Below are 17510 nucleotides of genomic sequence, written 5' to 3'. Positions count from 1 at the left end.
TCTAGTGGTGTATTAATTTTAAACAGTTAAAGCGTAACAAAACAAGAAATGTTTTTGATGATTAATTTGAATTATTTTGGACTAAAAATAAATTATATTGGAGTTACATGTAATAATACAAAAGTGACAAAATATATTTATTATAAAAGTTTCACACAATTATTTATTGATGAAAAAGAGTAGACACGATTCGGAGAAAAAAAATATTCCATCTAACTTCAGGTAAGTCTCTCTATCAAACTCAACACTGTCACTACTACGGCTACGGCATCGAACAACCTAAAATTGCACCGCAAAGAATAGAGTAATACGCATGTAATACGGGAGGAATCAGGAACAGGCACAGCAACCACGGCACCGACCTGCTATGTGTGCTCGCAATTATAGATTATTTTTTGATAGCTCGGTGTATTTTAGCGAAAAAAGATTCGTAATACTGACAGAAGACAATCATGTCTGCTAATAAAAAGTAAGTTTCTTTTTAATCAATACGACATAAATTTGATTACATGACAGAGTTCTAAATGTTTTCTTGTCTTAGGTACGGTCTTATATTACCTGGAAAGGACAAACCGCAGCCGCTTACATTTCAAGCTTCTCGGAATGTGTTCGGAAATGATTCCGACTCTGATGATGAAATTAGGAAAAGACCTGCTTTACTTCGACCCAGTCACAACATAAACAGACAGGTAATAATTGGACATAATTACGCAAACAAGAACCAACCCACACCTCGAGTGAAATTCAGTTATGTGTTTAGGTACACCAGATGTGACCTTTACCTGCTCACAAAATATCCTGGCAATATATCAAGCAAAAACGGAGAAAATAAAAGTTCTCCAGGGTAGATAGATAAGTAACTTTTTAAAAGCTAAAGAGAACCATGCTGCTTAACTTAATTTAATTTATTTTTTAAATATGCTAAATGTACCAGTAGATTAGCGTTTTCATTACAAAAACTAGAACCAAGCCTCATGGTTCTCGTTAATGAAATAAAAAGGAACATTTTCTTTACTTTTTATTGCTAAAAGGAACCAAGATGCGTTTGGTTCTATTTTGCAAATCAAATATAGTCCCTTATGAAATAACCAAGATGCTTAGTCCTTTATAGGTAATTATATTTTGTGAAAAGAGTGGGAGATAATTACATTCCAATATACAATTATTATAATGATAATTTACATACATAAAATCGTGATTCGTCCTAATGATTGTGATTATTAAGAGTTTACTGAACTATGGTTATGAATTTTCAAAAACAGCAACACAAAAAGTAAGCTGGTAAAGTGGTAAATCTAACATATTCGTTTCTACTATAATTCATCTCATTCTATGAACTTCATTGATTTAGTTTTTCTGCAGGTCTTCATTATTTACACATAGTCATCTGGCGTGTATAGTCTTTATTGCAATTGTAGAACACATTATATTCGACCATTATCTGTATATTGACCTTCATAAAAATAATTCCAAAAGTAGTAAATGCTTCACACCGTCTTCAAGTCTCTGCTTTGCATGCTTAATAAGGCAGGAGCCCACTTCCCGAGGACCCCCACTCGCTTCTCTTTGTATCTAAATGTTGCAATGTCCTGAGTGGGTGTCCATATTGTTAACATAAAGACAGCTTTGTCTTTTATAAAATACCACATTTTTGGGTAAATTAGTATGCGTAGAAGAGGTAAAGTTTTATGCAGGGTTTGGCCTGCTGTGATTGTTTTGGTGGAGTTCCAAGGGCTAATTTCGTAGTATGAGACACATGTGAGCAGTTTATTTACTATGTTTATGAGAAATGCTCCGCTTTCAGAAGCTAAGTCAAACACATGCCGTGTTATTACATTATTATTACGGTAGCAGTAAGAAACAAGCCTCAACAAGAAAAGGCCCAGGTTGAAGATGCTTACACTAAGCACTTACAAAAAGGTCAGTATTTACAAAACCAGCTCACAGGTGACCCATCAAGATCCATTCATCAAAACAACCACATTCGACCTGCAAACAACTTTACCTCTCCTGCGTATACACCCAGGAGAGGTAAAGTAAACCCAAAGCTGTCTCACCTCAGAGGGTGATCCGTGAGGTGTTTTACAAAAGACAGCTTAGGGTTTACAATTTGGACATCCACTCAGGAAGCAACAACCATTCCTATTGCAATGTTTGGGTAGAAGGAGAAGCGAGTAGGAGTTTGAAGTGAACTCCTGCTTTCTTGAGCACGTAATGGAGAGCCTTAACGACGGCATGAAGCACTTAATACTTTGGAGTGACACTTGCGTAGGCCAAAACAGAAATATAAAGATGAAGTTGACACTAAAAACTTTATTAGATGATTACTCAAGAGTTCAAACAGTAGTCTTCGCTTTCTAGAGTCTGGAGACTGGAGTGAAGAATGTGATGCGGTCCAATCGACTTTGCTCTAAAATTTCAACAATTTGACAGAAGACTATAATATGTAAATAACGAACACATACAGAAAAAATAAACCAATCAAAGTTTATAAATGTAAAAAAGATTTTTGTTGTTTACTAACCTGGAAAAAATAATAAAAAGGTAAAAAGTAACTGATGGATCAAAAGAGTATCTTCTTAATATAAACGAGATTATGCTTAAGATATTGTGTTTTTAATTTTTGAGAGATGTAACCTAGATTAAAGACTAAATGAAAGTAAAAGTAGATAAAATTTACGAGAAAATACTGCCTGATTCACCTTAGAATTAATGGATCTAGTTTGGTCTAAAAGAAATCCCATCCCTGAAGCAAAGTTAAACGGCCCGAAAAGGTTGTTGCATCTTGTACTAGAAGATGCACAACACTTTTACAAGAACTTAACACGGAATGATACAGTTAAAGATAATATAGATGAGTTTTCTGGTGAAGTTGATTTTGAGGTAGAAGTGGACGATGGTGATTAGGTAATGTGGGGTGATGAACAACAGTGTTTTACTTAATAGTGTGTATGTTCTTGTCATAACAAAATAGTGACAGATAGATAACAAAGGGATTTAAAGTTATTTACTGTAATCTGTCTACCTGTAAAACCTAAACCTTTTTGCAGTAAAGAATCATCCCACAAAACAGTATTTTTGCAATAAAGAACCACCAGGTTTTTGATCTAAAAAAATACTTAAATCAAAGAAAAATCAATATAAATCAGTTTTCCTATATCATTCTCAATGCTACACATAACTCTGTTAAGTTTTTTGTCTCAAATAACTTACCTATTTGTTTCTTCACACTGATTTTACAAAAATCTAATCATCTCGAAAGTGACATTTTGTGGGTTGGTTCTTGTTTGCATAACTATGTCCAATTTAAACTTTAAATTAACCATTTTTAAATTGTTAAATTTGTATTAGACACAAGTCATAGCACATGATATCAATAAAGAATACTAAAGGAAGCAAACAATAGTAAAATAATGTTTGACATGGTTTGTTCTTAACTGTTCTTTATGAGAGTGTTTCATCTTTCATTATTTTGTCACTTTTTGGCAGCATCTACGCTACAGGTTACAAAAAAGTGTACTAATGAACTGTTTAATGAATGTAACACATTACAGGCAAAAATATCTCAAGAAAAAGCTATAGAAGAAGATCCCACTGTGTACCAGTATGATGAAATATATGACTCCATGGCCAGTAAGAAGGAGGAAGAGAAGACTAAGGGCAAAGAAGAAAAGAAGCCGAGATATATCGAGAACTTGTTGAAAGCTGCCACCAAGAGAAAAATTGAAAATGAGAGAAGGATTGAAAGACAGGTAGATTTTTTGGAGAATTTGTGTAATTTATCGAGTGGAAGAGGCGAAGGTTTGTAAGAAGCATAGTAAGTGGAGGTGCATGATCTCTGCCTACCCCAGTAGGAGACAGGCGTGATGATATGTAATTTGTGTAAATTCTTGGTAATTTCATTAAGATTAAAAACCTGATAAAATATCACTTATCATTCCTACTTAAGCATTTGCATATTATATAGATTTTTCCTTCTTGATTTCTTGAATATTGCAACACTGCCGTAAAATAGCAGCATAAAGCAAAATGTCTGTGTTGTATACTAACGAGAACAGTTTTGAAGTTCCTACGTATTGTTTCACACTTTATTGCTTTATACATAAACTTAAAGTCTACCTTATTTCAGATTCAAAAGGAAAGGGAAAAGGAAGGGGATGAATATGCTGACAAAGAAGTGTTTGTCACTTCAGCTTACAAGAAGAAGCTCGAGGAGATGAAACTGGAAGAAGAAAGAGAGAAGCGGGAAGAGTACTTAGAGAGCATTGGGGATGTCACTAAACAGAAAGACTTAGGTATTAAATGTCAATCGTTTTCAAATGTTTTTGGCATTGTTGAAGTTCATCAATTTATGTGTCCTTCTGTTTTGGCCTAACATTGAAAAACCATCTGATTAAGATAGTAAGCTCGCATAAGTGTTATTAATATATTTATTTTTGATGTCAGGTGGATTCTATCGACATTTGTATGAACAAAGGTTGGGATCAGATAAGAATAAAGAAGATGATGAAGCAAATATAGCTGTAGGTAAACTACAGACTCAAAATAATGAAGATGAAAAATCACCAGAAAAACAAGAAACACATAGGAAAAGGAATTACAGAAAGCGAAAATCTTCTGCTGATTTAAAGAAAAATTTATCTGAAGGAGAGATTGATGATTCTGATGAGGAAATTAACCGTTTAAACATCACTGATATTAGAGAAGCGAAGAGGACTAAGAATTATGCTGAGCTTGATGCAGATTCAGACTTCTCTGTTGATGATCCCAGTGATGAAGATGTCGATAATAAGGAAAGTGTTAAAAAATCACCAGAGGTAACTCCAAAACCACCACCATCAAATGATACATTCAAAGAACCTGCTCCCAAAGTGGAATCTAAAGATACAGAGTCCAAGAGCACGAAGACTAAAGAGTCAAAGGATGAGCCAGTTCCGCCACCTAAGCCTAAAATTGATATATGGAAAAAGAGAACTGTAGGTGATGCTTTTGTACAAGCTGTAAAGAGATATTATGAAAGAAAAGCAGCTAGAGGTTGTTAACAAAAAAATGTTCTTAACATGGATAATTTTATTGATAAAATCTTAGATTATTTTAATAACTGTTCAAACAGCAACATAATGCGCCTTGCAGTGAACTGAAACAAAAAAAAAATGTATAAATAAATGTATTTTAAAAAGTAAGTGTTTATTGACATGTAAGTTGAAACTAACCAATAAATTCCGATACAGGGTCATTTTCGCCTTCTGCCCTCATGGTGCCAGTTATTTCTTCGTTTTCAACCATTGGGAGTACTAGCTGAACAAATTCGGGAGTGTAAGGTGGCGCAATAGCGTCTAGTACCTAAAAATCATAAATGATTTAAGAACATGAAGAGAGAATAATTTATGAAATGATTTATGGTCCTGAAGAGAATAATTTATGAAATATTATATTATTATTTTCTAAAAATGTACAGATTATTTCTTATTTTCCACACATATTGCTTTGTATAACTTGTCTACTATATATATTTATTTATTTATTAAACTTTATTGACCACAATACAAAGGGTACAAAAGGCGGACTTAATGCTAAAAGCATTCTCTACCAGTCAACCTCTGAGAAAAACGAAATTCACAAACGCGGTAAATAAACAGAATATTACGGAATATTTATTATTAATATTTCAAATTATTAATTTACCTCTGTAATAAAATATCTAATGAGGGAAATATCAGTGTCGCCTCTCTGCCAGCACTGTTTTACGTAACGCAAGACGGGAACTACACATCCGCGACTCAATAAATTCACCATGCGATCCAAAAGCATCTTTTTTAGTTCCAACTGAAAATCAATTTTACAAATTAAATTTAATAAAATGTAATTCATAAAAGGCTGCATCAGTGTATAAAGGAGGTATCTACTTCTTTATGACGATTTAAGATATCGTGTCAGCAAATTAACACTAATGTGCCAGACTTCTTAATGTTAGGTTTCTTACCTGTACTAAAATCTCAAGTTCATCCTGAGGAGATTCAAACAGCTGTACAAGAAGTCTCAACAATCTATGATGCAGCAGTTGATGACATGAGGCTACTTCATCCAAAAGTGCTAAATGTACTGGGCAATGTTCAGTGCATAGCTTAAAGTATGAAGGCTCTGTGACTACACATTCCACCCAAACTAAAACTCCCATACCCACAACTGGAAATCTGAAAACGATTTTAAAGAAAATTTCAGTATTTTATTTCAGTGATTAGTGGGACGTGTATATATCGATTACGTTATTCAATGTTAATTACTTCTTTATTTCGCGTACATCGCAAATAAAATTAACTACAAAGTCAGTTACGAATCTATGTATAGGATAGGTTAAGTCCAGAGTCCAGAAGAAAATCTCGAGATGTTCATAAAATGTCTTACCTTATACAGTGATACAAAGTCGGTAGCTCTGCAATCAATTCACTAGAACTTGCAGAACTGCAACATACAGCGTGTACTTTTTCGATAGCCTGCATTGTTGGCTTCAGCTCATCCTTTACTGGTCTACCTGGCGTGTGTCCCTCACACACACTCGCAGCATATGCTAATAAGTACATGTACTTTGACTTATGTTCAGGGTTTAGTTTACTTCCTGATTTGAACAGGGCGTCTACAAGAAGTTCTGAAAATAAAAGGGAGGATACACTACTTTTGATTTTACGTTAAGAGACAGGTGCGAGATGCGCGTCATGTCTATCTTATGTAATCAAGATTGATTGAGATTGGACTGTGGTTACCTAGGAACTGTGGAATTCTCAATAAGTGCACTGGTGGGGGCTCTGGCTGCGTGTAAGCGCGGAATAAAACGGTGATATCCGCGGGATTCAGCGCGCCACGGGATAACATGGCCGCAAGTGCAGTGCGCGCATTACGCCACGATTCTCCTGCCGTCAGCGCCAGCGTGATTGGGGTTACGTCATGGCCACTGGAAATATTTTTGTATATGGAAGGACTTACTAAATGACTACTGAGAAACTGGTATACCCTAGAGTGTTTCTTTCTAAATTAATGAAAATGTCGTTCCCACTCCTTAAATACAATTTACAGTCTGCTTAGTTTCGAAATCAAACTATCTATAACAATTTAGCGTACTTATTATACTATAATAATATGTACGTACATCTAAATCTGTCACATTGCAACTTAGTACATAAGAAATTTCCTATCTTTCAGCTTCATTTGGTATGCACTCCAGATGTTCTAAATCTGAATATGCACTATTTTTTTGGAACTCAAGCATATACCAACCAATGAAACCGACGTTGACAAGCGTCGATGACCTTGAGCGATATCGCGCCTACTATAATTTCTCCAATAAGGTGGCGCCATACGCCCCGATGCGGTAAGAGTGTGGTAGTTGGACCTTCCGCTTAATTTAACATAATATTGATTGTCGCTAACAGATGGCGTTGTACTTAAAATACAAACATGCTATCAAACCAAAAAATATCAAAGCATTTATGAACTGGACTTGTTATGCAAACAAGAAACAACCTACACCTCGTGTGAAATTGAGTTATGTATTTAGGTAGAACACCAGACGTGTCCTTTACCTGCTCACAAAAGATCCTGGCAACATACCAACCCAAAACGGAGAAAATAAAAGTCCTTCAGGATACCAACCCTAAATAAGTAACTTTTTAATAGGTAAAAAGAACCTTGCTGCTTAATTTCATATAATGTCTTTTTAAAAATATGCTAAACGGATCCATGTCACATGTACTGAAGTAGTGTAGATCTTTGGCGCTTTCATTACAAAAACTAGAACATGGTTCTCGTTAACTAAATAAAAAGATACATAATGTTTTCTATTTATTGCTATATAATATAATAGTTTCCCTATATCGTTCGCACTGCTACAGTACATCGTTTGTCTCAAACAGATGCGCCGAGTACAAGTTTACCGAGTAACCGAGTACCGAATATTACTCGGTTTAACATTTGCCGAGCCGAGTACTCGGTTCATTACAACCGGAACGCGATGATCCTAAAACCCCCGTTGGTCTAGAATTAGGCCGATATGTCAATGAAAGTTTATTGTCGCGAGAGCACAGTCTTTTCAATGGTGGGCAAAGCATAAAACAAAATATCCAAAACTGGCACAATTAGCACGAGTGTTTTTCTGAGCGCCTGCAAGCACTGTGTATAGCGAGCGGTTATTTGCCGAAGCGGGTAATGTGTATGAAGAAAAAAGGAACAGACTATTACCTGAACACGCTGAAAGCCTCGTAAATATTCCTACATCATAACTTTCCTTTGTTAAATTTTAAATTTTAATAATGTAAATTTTCGTTTTAAATTACTAAATTGCTAGAAATTGTTACAATTGTCTACAATTTCTAGTAATAAATCTTTTTTGAATTTTTGTAAATATATTGTTGATTTTACTTTATTATGTCTATAGCTGTGATGCTTTATTTTAACCGAGTACACTACTCATGAACCAAGTTATTCGGCCGAGTACATCGAGTACCGAGTAGTAGACGACTACTCGGCGCATCTCTAGTCTCAAATAACTTACCTATTTATTTCTTCACACTGTTTTTACAAAAATCTAATTATCTCGAAAGTGACATTTTGTAGGTTGGTTATAGTTTGCATAACTATGTCCAACTACATATCTCGTAAGTATCGTGCTCGACGGTAGACAGCCGATTACAATACAATTTAGACTTAGAATAATAACGCATAGAATGATAGTTTCATATCAAACGAACTGTCACAAGTGTAGCAAAAATCAAATTCATGCAGGCTAGTTTTAGTAGTAGGTTAATTTTCGGTTTTGTTGTTTGTTGTAACAAGTTGAAACGCGTTACTTCCTTGTGGAATGTGATGTCAGTATCTATTTTATGTTTGTGTGACGTATTTTTACACTCATTTACCGCACATTTCGTGATTTTTAGCTAAAATTTTTGAGCTGTTCGCGGTGCAAGTTGACCTTGAGCACTGACAGCCCACCCGCTCATGTAGGCCCAATTGGGAGCGCTTCAATTTGCCTCACTTAGCGTGTGCGGACTAGGTTTCGATGCGCTATTATTCTAAGAATATAAATTAATTTGTCAAAACCATGTCAAAACAGAGGTCTGGCAACGTATCCCACGAACTGAAGCAGAAGAATTCAACGTTGTAATTTTACTAAATAATCAAGACCGCAAACAATAATTTCATTGTTGTTTTGAATACTTTGTGTTTTAGGTTCTAATCCAACCAAAAATATTTTTTTTTTCTTCTCACCTAGTGGTAAAAAATTTGACTTTAAAAAAAATATTTTGTTTTGATTTCAACGAATTGGTGCATTATATTTACTTATTTACGTATTTTTTTGTGTATGATATTTTTTCACACTGTTAAGGCCTGTCCATAATTTGCAAGCAAATATTTAGCTCGTACTTTAGTAGGCGAAAGTTACTTTTTACTCCTAAATTTGTAATTTGTTTTTATTTAAAACAAATAAAGTGTCGGATCAAGATAAGTACCATTTAAATAACCACACCAAATTTGGTAGTAAGCAAGTTTGGTTTGCCCGAGAAAAATATGTCAAAAAATAACCACCAGAGTCTCTCTGTAATCCAGTTTTTGTATTACCTATGACAATAAGCAATATTCTAGGAATTTCAAGCTACACTTCAAGATACGTGTTACAGTATGTACTATTTTCAAAGTTCCACATGCTATGTTATCACCTAAAAACTTACACAAAAACACCATATTTAAGCAATTTTGGGCACCTCATCGCCTTAAAAGGAAACAAGACTATATGTATAAACATGTGTTTAGTAATAATTGAATGAGTCTGGATATCCTTAAATTTTATGGTAAATATAAAATTACAAATGCTACCTTTGTTGAGCACATCTGGTGATCTCTTGGCTGAGCCTCTTCATGATAGCCCCACCCCTTGGCTCTTGAGATAATATATGCACAATGACTTGACTGTACACATATGTGTGAGCTCCATGGCAGACCATTTTCTGGTAAGCAAAGTTGTTTGATATTTTTATTTTCTTGCATATGTTATGGTAATTATGTAAAAGTAAACTTTTTGTAGTGACAATAAAATTTTGTGTATGGTAATCATACTTTTATTTTTCTAAACATATTAAATGTAAAAAAATAAACATTTTGGAAAGTAACAAGGAGAACACAGAAAAGCCAACAAATTTGAGTAAAATTATTTAAAATTTTAATATACTTACAGCACATTCATTGACACTGTTCTGCCAGTCATCAGAGCTCTGCAGGAAGCCCACTATGGCTGACTTGAGCACTCTAGAGAACACCTCAATCTGTTGAGCTGCAGTTGATATGCTGGTGATCTCACCTTGGAAACCAGCATCCGAAATCAACTGAGAACCAGTGAAAAGTTATATAAGTCTGAGGTAAAACTAAATATTACACTTCATAAGAAGTTCTCTCATATATTACAAAAGTCGTAAATTACCAAGATCAGGCAAAGAATGCAACTGTACTTTTTATTGTAGACAAAGAGACCTCTAAGCTGAGAAAAGCACAAATAAACAATTAGATTTGTTTGACATTTTAATGGAAAATGTGAATGAACAGCACACTCACAGTGTATTTTTAAACTTCTTGTAAAAATAGAATCTTGAGAGAATTTTACCTTAATAGTAAAGTTAAGCATAAGGCAGTCAGGGTACTCCTCAGCCAGTCTGTAAATCAGGGATCTCCAAGTAGGGTGCTCTATCATTTCTGTTAGCCATGCTGGAGTCTGTGAACATACATTAGTGTCAATAAGGTCAAAATTAAGTAGATGGGTTATATTAATAAATGGTTAACAAATTTCTTTTCAGTAACTTAATAGAGATTACATGAAAGTAGAGAAAAAATAACTAAATCATTGGTATACTGTTGGTCTAGTTGAATGAAAATTGAGTTTTTTATAAATTAAGTGTACCTAGCCAACCTAGGGGTCGAAACAAAACTGCGAATCGGCGCGAAGCGAATTCGCAATGCAGAACACTGCGACGCGAATTGATGCTATGCGATTTCGAGCAGCAAAGTGTCTCACTGACACGATTTTTGTGATTATTTTCGACAATCGCCAACTGTACTGAACATATTTTTTAAACTACGTAGCGACAGGGATCCTAAAGTGTTGAACTGCTGTTAATGTAAAATAGATTAACATTGCAGGAATGTGCATTGCGGAGCAACTAGCAAATATTTGCAATGTGTCATGTGAGCTCATACATTTCTGCGATGCGACGTCACATCACAATTTTGTGTTTCGGTCCTAAACCTGAATAAGATTTGACAGTTTATCTATTTACATTTAATAAATGTGACATTTTTACAAATTAGTGAATGGAATTGGAATAAATCTATCAATTTTAACTGTGATTATACAGGACTCTGATTACTTACAGCTGGCGATATAGTTAACTTCAATGTATATAGTTTTTCCTAATTAACATAATATACTTACTTCACCTTCCTCTGTGAAAATGGTATCAGCTTTCTTCGGGTCAAATGTTTTCAAAATCATATCTTTCAAATGGTTTTCTACCATAGCCTGTACTTCTGTGACTTTGACACCTGTTAACAGTAAATTTACGTAAAATAATATATTCATGATATTGTCCTAGTATAGGATATTGTTTTAAATCAGTATGCAATTTACCTCCGAGAATGAGCCATTCTGCTAACAGATTTGCCATTTGCGCCACTGCGCTGTAGTTGATGGAGAGCTGCTCTATAACCTGCTCTGGATTTCCTCCGGCTTGAAAGTATCGTTTGAGTTGTCCAAATATTCCGGGCTCCATGATGTAGTCAGGGGTCTTAAATTTTTCCAGGCATTCCTGCAATACTTCTTCGGGATTCTCGATAATATCTTCAGCGCCTTCGTCCTGAACAGGAAGACCATTATAACTATACTGTTGGAAAGTATAGGTCGCTCATATACAAGTAAATATTTACCTCATATTGAGTGTGATTAGAACCTTCCCAAGCACGTTCTTCCTCGTATTGGCTGGGCATTCTTAGTTTCTCCTGAAGCAATGTGTGTTATGTTTCACAGAGCATATAATGAATATATTGTAATTTTTAACAAAACTCCATTAGCGTCTACTTCCTAAAATACTACAGCAACAGCATCGCAGAACACTGTGCTTACAAGAAGAATAGCATACTCACTCAAGCGTGTGTCTATTATATTATATTAAAAATAAAAATAAAACTAAACTTAACTGTCAAACTTAGGGCATCAAAATCCAAAATGTCAGTGTCAAATGACACTTAAGTGTTACCATATATCATTATTATAAAAATATGCCTGGAAAGAAGGCCATTTAGACTAGTGTTGGGTCATGCAATTTACATGAAGAAGTAACGATGGAGCCATTAGAAAAGTATTTTCGCTGTTGTGAAATCATTTTAAATCTCATTTTTCTAAGCAGCTTTTAGCTATACAAGTTTTGTTTTATAAATCACTCTAAATAAAACTTCAAAAGATATTAACTAAACGCAGATCAGAATATAAGCCTTCGAAATTATATTTGAAAAAAACTTTAAATTTTTCGGGTAAGTTGATATTTTTCGGAAAATTACGCAACAGTTATTTTTAATTTTTTTTTTAGTGGGACAGTATGCTGAACAAGGTATGACCTATGTTCAGCAGTGGGACAGTATGGGGAAATCCGAACCTTAGAACAAATCGAACCTGGGATCTCTGCGTGGCAGTCTTTCTTTGGATCAACAAAAAAATAGTAACCGTTCGGCCACGGAGGCAGTAAAAGATACAAGGAAACTGTCTAAGTGACTATTAAGTCTTTTTTGTCAAATCAAATTTTGGCATAGTCAAGCCATTTGGTCAAGCGTGAGTTGCCCATAAAAATATAATAAAATTGGTCGAAATTTCTTTTAGTGCTAATCGACTCAGTTTCATGAAGGGGTCATTTCATTGTATGGGACGAAATCATCAGGGACAGCCGAAATGGGTTAAATTTCATAAAAAGTTTTTTTCGTACTCAAAGGATTAGAATTTATATTCTCAGTGACACTATGTTTTAATGTTATCGTTTTTTTCGTATACAAGATCATTAAACACTCAAACCCAAATTGAGATCAACTCTCGATATTTCGCCTGCACGTCTATACGTGCAGAGTCAGGCATGGGCAATCAAGTTTTGACATTTAAGGTTTCAACTCGACTTTATGCTGCTTGCATTAAAAACGCTTCAAAGTCCAAAGAGTTAAGCTTGATGTGTTCTTGACTTACGTACGGTACGTGTAGTGTTCTTAGACTATTTTTCATTTTCGAAGGTACTGTTGGGTAATTTTCCGAAAAATTTCAAATAGTGGAAACTTTTCTGGAAAAATTCTCGAAAAATGGGAAAAATATAATTTCAAAGGCTTTTATTGTGTTCTACTCTTAGAAATATCTTTTGAGGTTTTATTTAGCGTGAATTGTAAAATAAAGTTGTGTAGATAGAAGTCACTTAAAGAAAAACGAGATTCAAAATGATTTCACAACAGCGAAAAAACCTTTTTAATGGCTAGATTGTTTTCGCTTAGTAACTGCAACTTTTGACAGGTGTCAAAGTCAAATGTGGAAAATTAAAGGAAAAATATTGGAAAAAATGTACGGAAAAATATTTATTTTTCTGAAAAATATGGAGGTATGAAAAAATGGAAATTTTTCCACGACCCAACACTACGTGAACACTACTCTGTTTAGATGTGTCCGAAACGGGCGTCGACGCTTGGTAGCAGTCGAGCGGATTCGCACATCTTCAGCGCAGTGAGGCGTCAGACGCCGACCACAGTGTGATCCTGGCGCACCAATGCGAGCGCACGGCGCCCGACGACGCACGTCGACGTCAAGTTCAAAACGTCATGCCCGACTTTTTACAATAGGACAAATATTTTTCAATAATTATATAGGTACCAACATGACCGCCATTCAGAATTGAATTGACTGTTCTGTATTTCCGCAACCGTCAAACGTGGACGGAGGGTTTCTTGTGCAGTATTAAACCTAGGGTTTGTTTAAAGTTATCTGTGCTTAGGGTTCGAGAAGTGACATTCAGCGCGGCCACCCCTAACTAGGCTTGCCAGATGTCCGGGAAATCCGGAATTGTCCCGGAATTTTTCGTCTTGTCCTGTGTCCAGTAATTAGACTTCATTGTCCCGGATTCCAAACACCTATACTTATACTTTCATAAAAGAAGTCCCTCAGACGCAGCGCTGTAGTCGTGCGAAAGAATGTCGAAATATTGATTGCGAATGACGAAGAGTATTAAAAACTCCCAAAAGATCGTAGAAAACAATATTACGGCCATGTTATAACCGTCAATTAGATAAATGGCCATCTGACATATAGTTCCGGCACATTTTGTTTTAATATATTTATTGCTACATCCCGTCTCCCTTACCTTGGTAAAATTGTCCCGGAAAAGATAAGTCAGTAATCAAATAAGTCGGCAATCCTACCCCTAACCCACCCCCTAACCCACTAAGAAAATGACTACGAGAGTACCGTACAATACCCGACAGGACATTAATATTCAGTTCGAAATATCCAGTCCAGAACCTCAAACAATACCTTTATTCATTTGAAGTCAACACGAAGGTGTACGAGGCGTCTAGTAAATAAGTTTTATGCATATATTATGATAAAACTTCATTGCAAGATGATATATGATGTTGTATTATTCACTTAGGCATAAAATAACAATAGCTCGGGGGACACTCCGGGCTTACGTTGAAATAATTAACCAAATACATTACGAGGCACGATATCGCTTTTGTTCGGTGATGACGAGCGACGGTTGGTTGCCTTTCTTGACGAAATTCTACACTGATACGGACATGATAATCACGTACCTCCATTGTTTCGTCATAATCTAGTATTAGTTTGGTGAACTTCCGTGAATTACTTGTTGGTATTTTATATAGATATTATAGTATATTTCGGTCAAAGGTATAAACGGCAGGTCAATATTGAGCAATATTATTAAAAATAAAAACAGGATTCGTAAAGGCTATCAGTATTTTATTTTTCATGCCTCGATAATGTTACATTAAAGAGTACATAATTAAGAAAAATGGAAACAACATTAAAATTTTAATAAACATAACAAACTTAAATTTTTACAATGATCTATGATTTGGTTTTGCCGTGATTGTTTAATAAATTTGCTTTAAGTAAGGACTTAGGCATAAAAATTTATCAATAAATTCAATGTCGATAATACTTGCAGTTGAAATCGTAATCGTATTTTTCTTATATGAAAAATTTGGCTCATAGTTTCTTAGTAAAGTGATAACGTTCAAAAGTTAAATTTTGTTATTTTGGCAGTCACATTCACTCGTGTATTCACATCGATTTGGTTATGTACTCGACGTGCATTCAATATCAGAACATTGATAAGCATAGAAATCGTTGTTACGATATACCGCAAAATTACCTGACTTAGCAAGCTTGCCTTGTGGAAGAAGTGCATTCTACCTTTAGCTCGACACGAGGTTTTAAGCCTTAAACAAACAAACGCAAGCTTCCTTAAGTTGCAGTGGTTCTCTGGTAATTGAGGTCATAGATGCCATTTCCGTTGTTTAGAAAAGGGAGAATATCTTTTTTTTTATTGGCAAATATTTATCATTATACGTTTAGAACTTGAGAATGTAGCAACAAAGTTAATCGATTAACTAAAAAAATAAAGAGGTAAATAATTTGCCTTTATTTGACTAGGGGTTACATGTTTAAAACATTATTGTTAGGGTGGCTCCATTGCCATCCAGAGCCTTAGTAGCACTTCATCGCTATGACCAGCCAGAATTTATCATCATTAATCACAATTTGCAGCCAAGCTGTATTGAAGAAAATGAGTATTGCTTTGATCGCCTCTGGTTGAAGCAGTGGGCACCCTCAAGAGCAAGAATCGTTGCCCATCAATGGGCGGCAGTGGATAAGTAGATGCACAGTTTCATTCACTGCATGGCAGGATTTAGTCTCGGCTTATTTTTACTTCGTGGTTGGACATGCGTTTATTTAAGCCATAATGTCCCGTAAGCGTTTGAAAAAGGATATAAACAGTTTTTTTGGGTTATATCGTCAAGGAAAACATTGTACAGTAATGTATTCATCGAAGAACTAGTTTTGAAAAAAGACTATATTATCTAATGTGTATCTAATTCTGACAATGGCAATATGATCATTAGAACGAAGAATGTGGCTAACTAATATTTGTTCATGGTAAATTAGGTTACATCTGTGCTTATCATTGATCTGAGGCAATATTCTTTATTTCTTAGCGCGACAATATGAAGTGATATTCACTTATTTTGTGTAGAAAATCAAAATATTGATTTTGATTGTGTTACTACTTATGTGTCGATTTGTGTTATTTAATATAATAACATATACATACATTATTGCATAAATTAAGAAAGGATAGATTACGTATTCGATCTTCCATATGAGCTATATGGACTAAATAAACTTCACTAATTAGTAATTAACTTGGAAATAGCACAATCTATTTCTTACTTATAAAAATTGGTCCAAAATTCGCAAAAAAATAATCGAGACAGAAAGCTATAGTAACAAACCTATTGGGGCATGATTAGATGCAAAAAACTGGGCAGTTATCGAGTGCTTTTGGCATTACTCCCAGAATAGGTACATAACGAATTGAATTTTCGCACTATGAATATATCTGTTATTGCAACGATGCTTGTAATATACTTATATTACACCTGTTGACTTGGTAACTTGTAACAACAAGCAAGCACGTACGTATAACGTACCAACTTGTATTTTATTTTGCAACTAAATGCATGGACTTGATAATTTTATTTTTAATACTACAGACCCTATCAATACTTATCTGTTAGAAAGGCGTTTCGAAAATCGTGCTACATTACATTTTCGCAAAATTAAAGTTATTGTTCGTTCGAGTAAAAATTGTTCAAATTACTCGTAGCATTTTGGTGTTCTATTCAATTGACATCAGTCGTTCTAGTTCACACTCTTAGGTATAGTGTATGCAATGAATAATATAAGGTACAATTAATTGTTAGGCAATAGTAGGTCCCATCGACTGTACCGTTCTAGGTTCATTTATTTTATTTAAGCTATCACGAAACTCAAAAGTTATTCTAAGTATATTTTTGTAGTTGTTATTCTAACGTGGTAGCAGAGATGCCATGAAAATTGTGGAAATATACATATATTTTCTTTGCTATAAGTAGATTATTTAAATATCTTATAATTATAGTCTGAAGGTCAGGCAGATTTTTACCCTGCTTTTTTATTAAGAAATGTGTCCAAAACGTTTTAAAATTGGTTCAAGAATAGTATTTTCCTAATTAGGTAATGTAGGTGGAAGTTGAGTTTCCTAGTATTATATAGAATGTTGTACTAGTTTCAGCAGGCTAATTATACGTTTATCTATATTAATACATACATTCAAAATTAGTGTGTATGCCTCACTGTTTGAATTCGAAAGATAATTGGTATTGTTACA

General features: G+C 34.6%; 2 protein-coding genes across 2 annotated transcripts; one reads left to right on the top strand and one right to left on the bottom strand.

The window, feature by feature from the left end:
• Positions 1-292: 292 nt before the first annotated feature.
• On the top strand, positions 293-5072 carry LOC113230099 (nuclear speckle splicing regulatory protein 1). Its single transcript, XM_026463855.1, has 5 exons — positions 293-469; positions 542-689; positions 3555-3752; positions 4130-4295; positions 4447-5072. Exons 1-5 carry the CDS (start codon positions 453-455, stop codon positions 5040-5042), a joined length of 1125 nt encoding a protein of 374 aa, XP_026319640.1. The 5' UTR covers positions 293-452; the 3' UTR covers positions 5043-5072.
• Positions 5044-12114, bottom strand: LOC113230097 (negative elongation factor D). Its single transcript, XM_026463854.1, has 12 exons — positions 11962-12114; positions 11666-11891; positions 11471-11580; positions 10646-10753; positions 10221-10370; positions 9865-9995; positions 6762-6949; positions 6406-6646; positions 5984-6194; positions 5686-5826; positions 5214-5343; positions 5044-5137 (listed from the first exon to the last, which is right to left on the bottom strand). The coding sequence occupies exons 1-12, from the start codon at positions 12019-12021 to the stop codon at positions 5106-5108; spliced, it is 1728 nt and encodes a 575-aa protein (XP_026319639.1). The 5' UTR covers positions 12022-12114; the 3' UTR covers positions 5044-5105.
• Between the last annotated feature and the right edge of the window lie 5396 nt (positions 12115-17510).

The sequence above is a fragment of the Hyposmocoma kahamanoa genome, unplaced genomic scaffold, assembly GCF_003589595.1.
Source record: "Hyposmocoma kahamanoa isolate Upper Pololo Valley unplaced genomic scaffold, ASM358959v1 63, whole genome shotgun sequence".
In the NCBI taxonomy this organism is placed as follows: Eukaryota; Metazoa; Arthropoda; class Insecta; order Lepidoptera; family Cosmopterigidae; genus Hyposmocoma; species Hyposmocoma kahamanoa.
The sequence above is the reverse complement of the archived record's forward strand: the minus strand, read 5'-3'. Positions and strand labels throughout refer to the sequence as shown.

What these genes read in the sequence shown, in the direction of transcription:
- LOC113230099 (XM_026463855.1), top strand. An exon ending in GTCACAACATAAACAGACAG is followed by an intron (nt 690 to 3,554) that starts GTAATAATTGGA and finishes AACACATTACAG; the next exon opens with GCAAAAATATCTCAAGAAAA. An exon ending in CACTAAACAGAAAGACTTAG is followed by an intron (nt 4,296 to 4,446) that starts GTATTAAATGTC and finishes TTTTGATGTCAG; the next exon opens with GTGGATTCTATCGACATTTG.
- LOC113230097 (XM_026463854.1), bottom strand. Translation starts at nt 12,021, where the DNA reads ATGCCCAGCCAATACGAGGAAGAACGTGCTTGGGAAGGTTCTAATCAC. An exon ending in TGCTTAACTTTACTATTAAG is followed by an intron (nt 10,371 to 10,645) that starts GTAAAATTCTCT and finishes ACTGGTTCTCAG; the next exon opens with TTGATTTCGGATGCTGGTTT. An exon ending in GAGAATTCCACAGTTCCTAG is followed by an intron (nt 6,647 to 6,761) that starts GTAACCACAGTC and finishes TTTTATTTTCAG; the next exon opens with AACTTCTTGTAGACGCCCTG.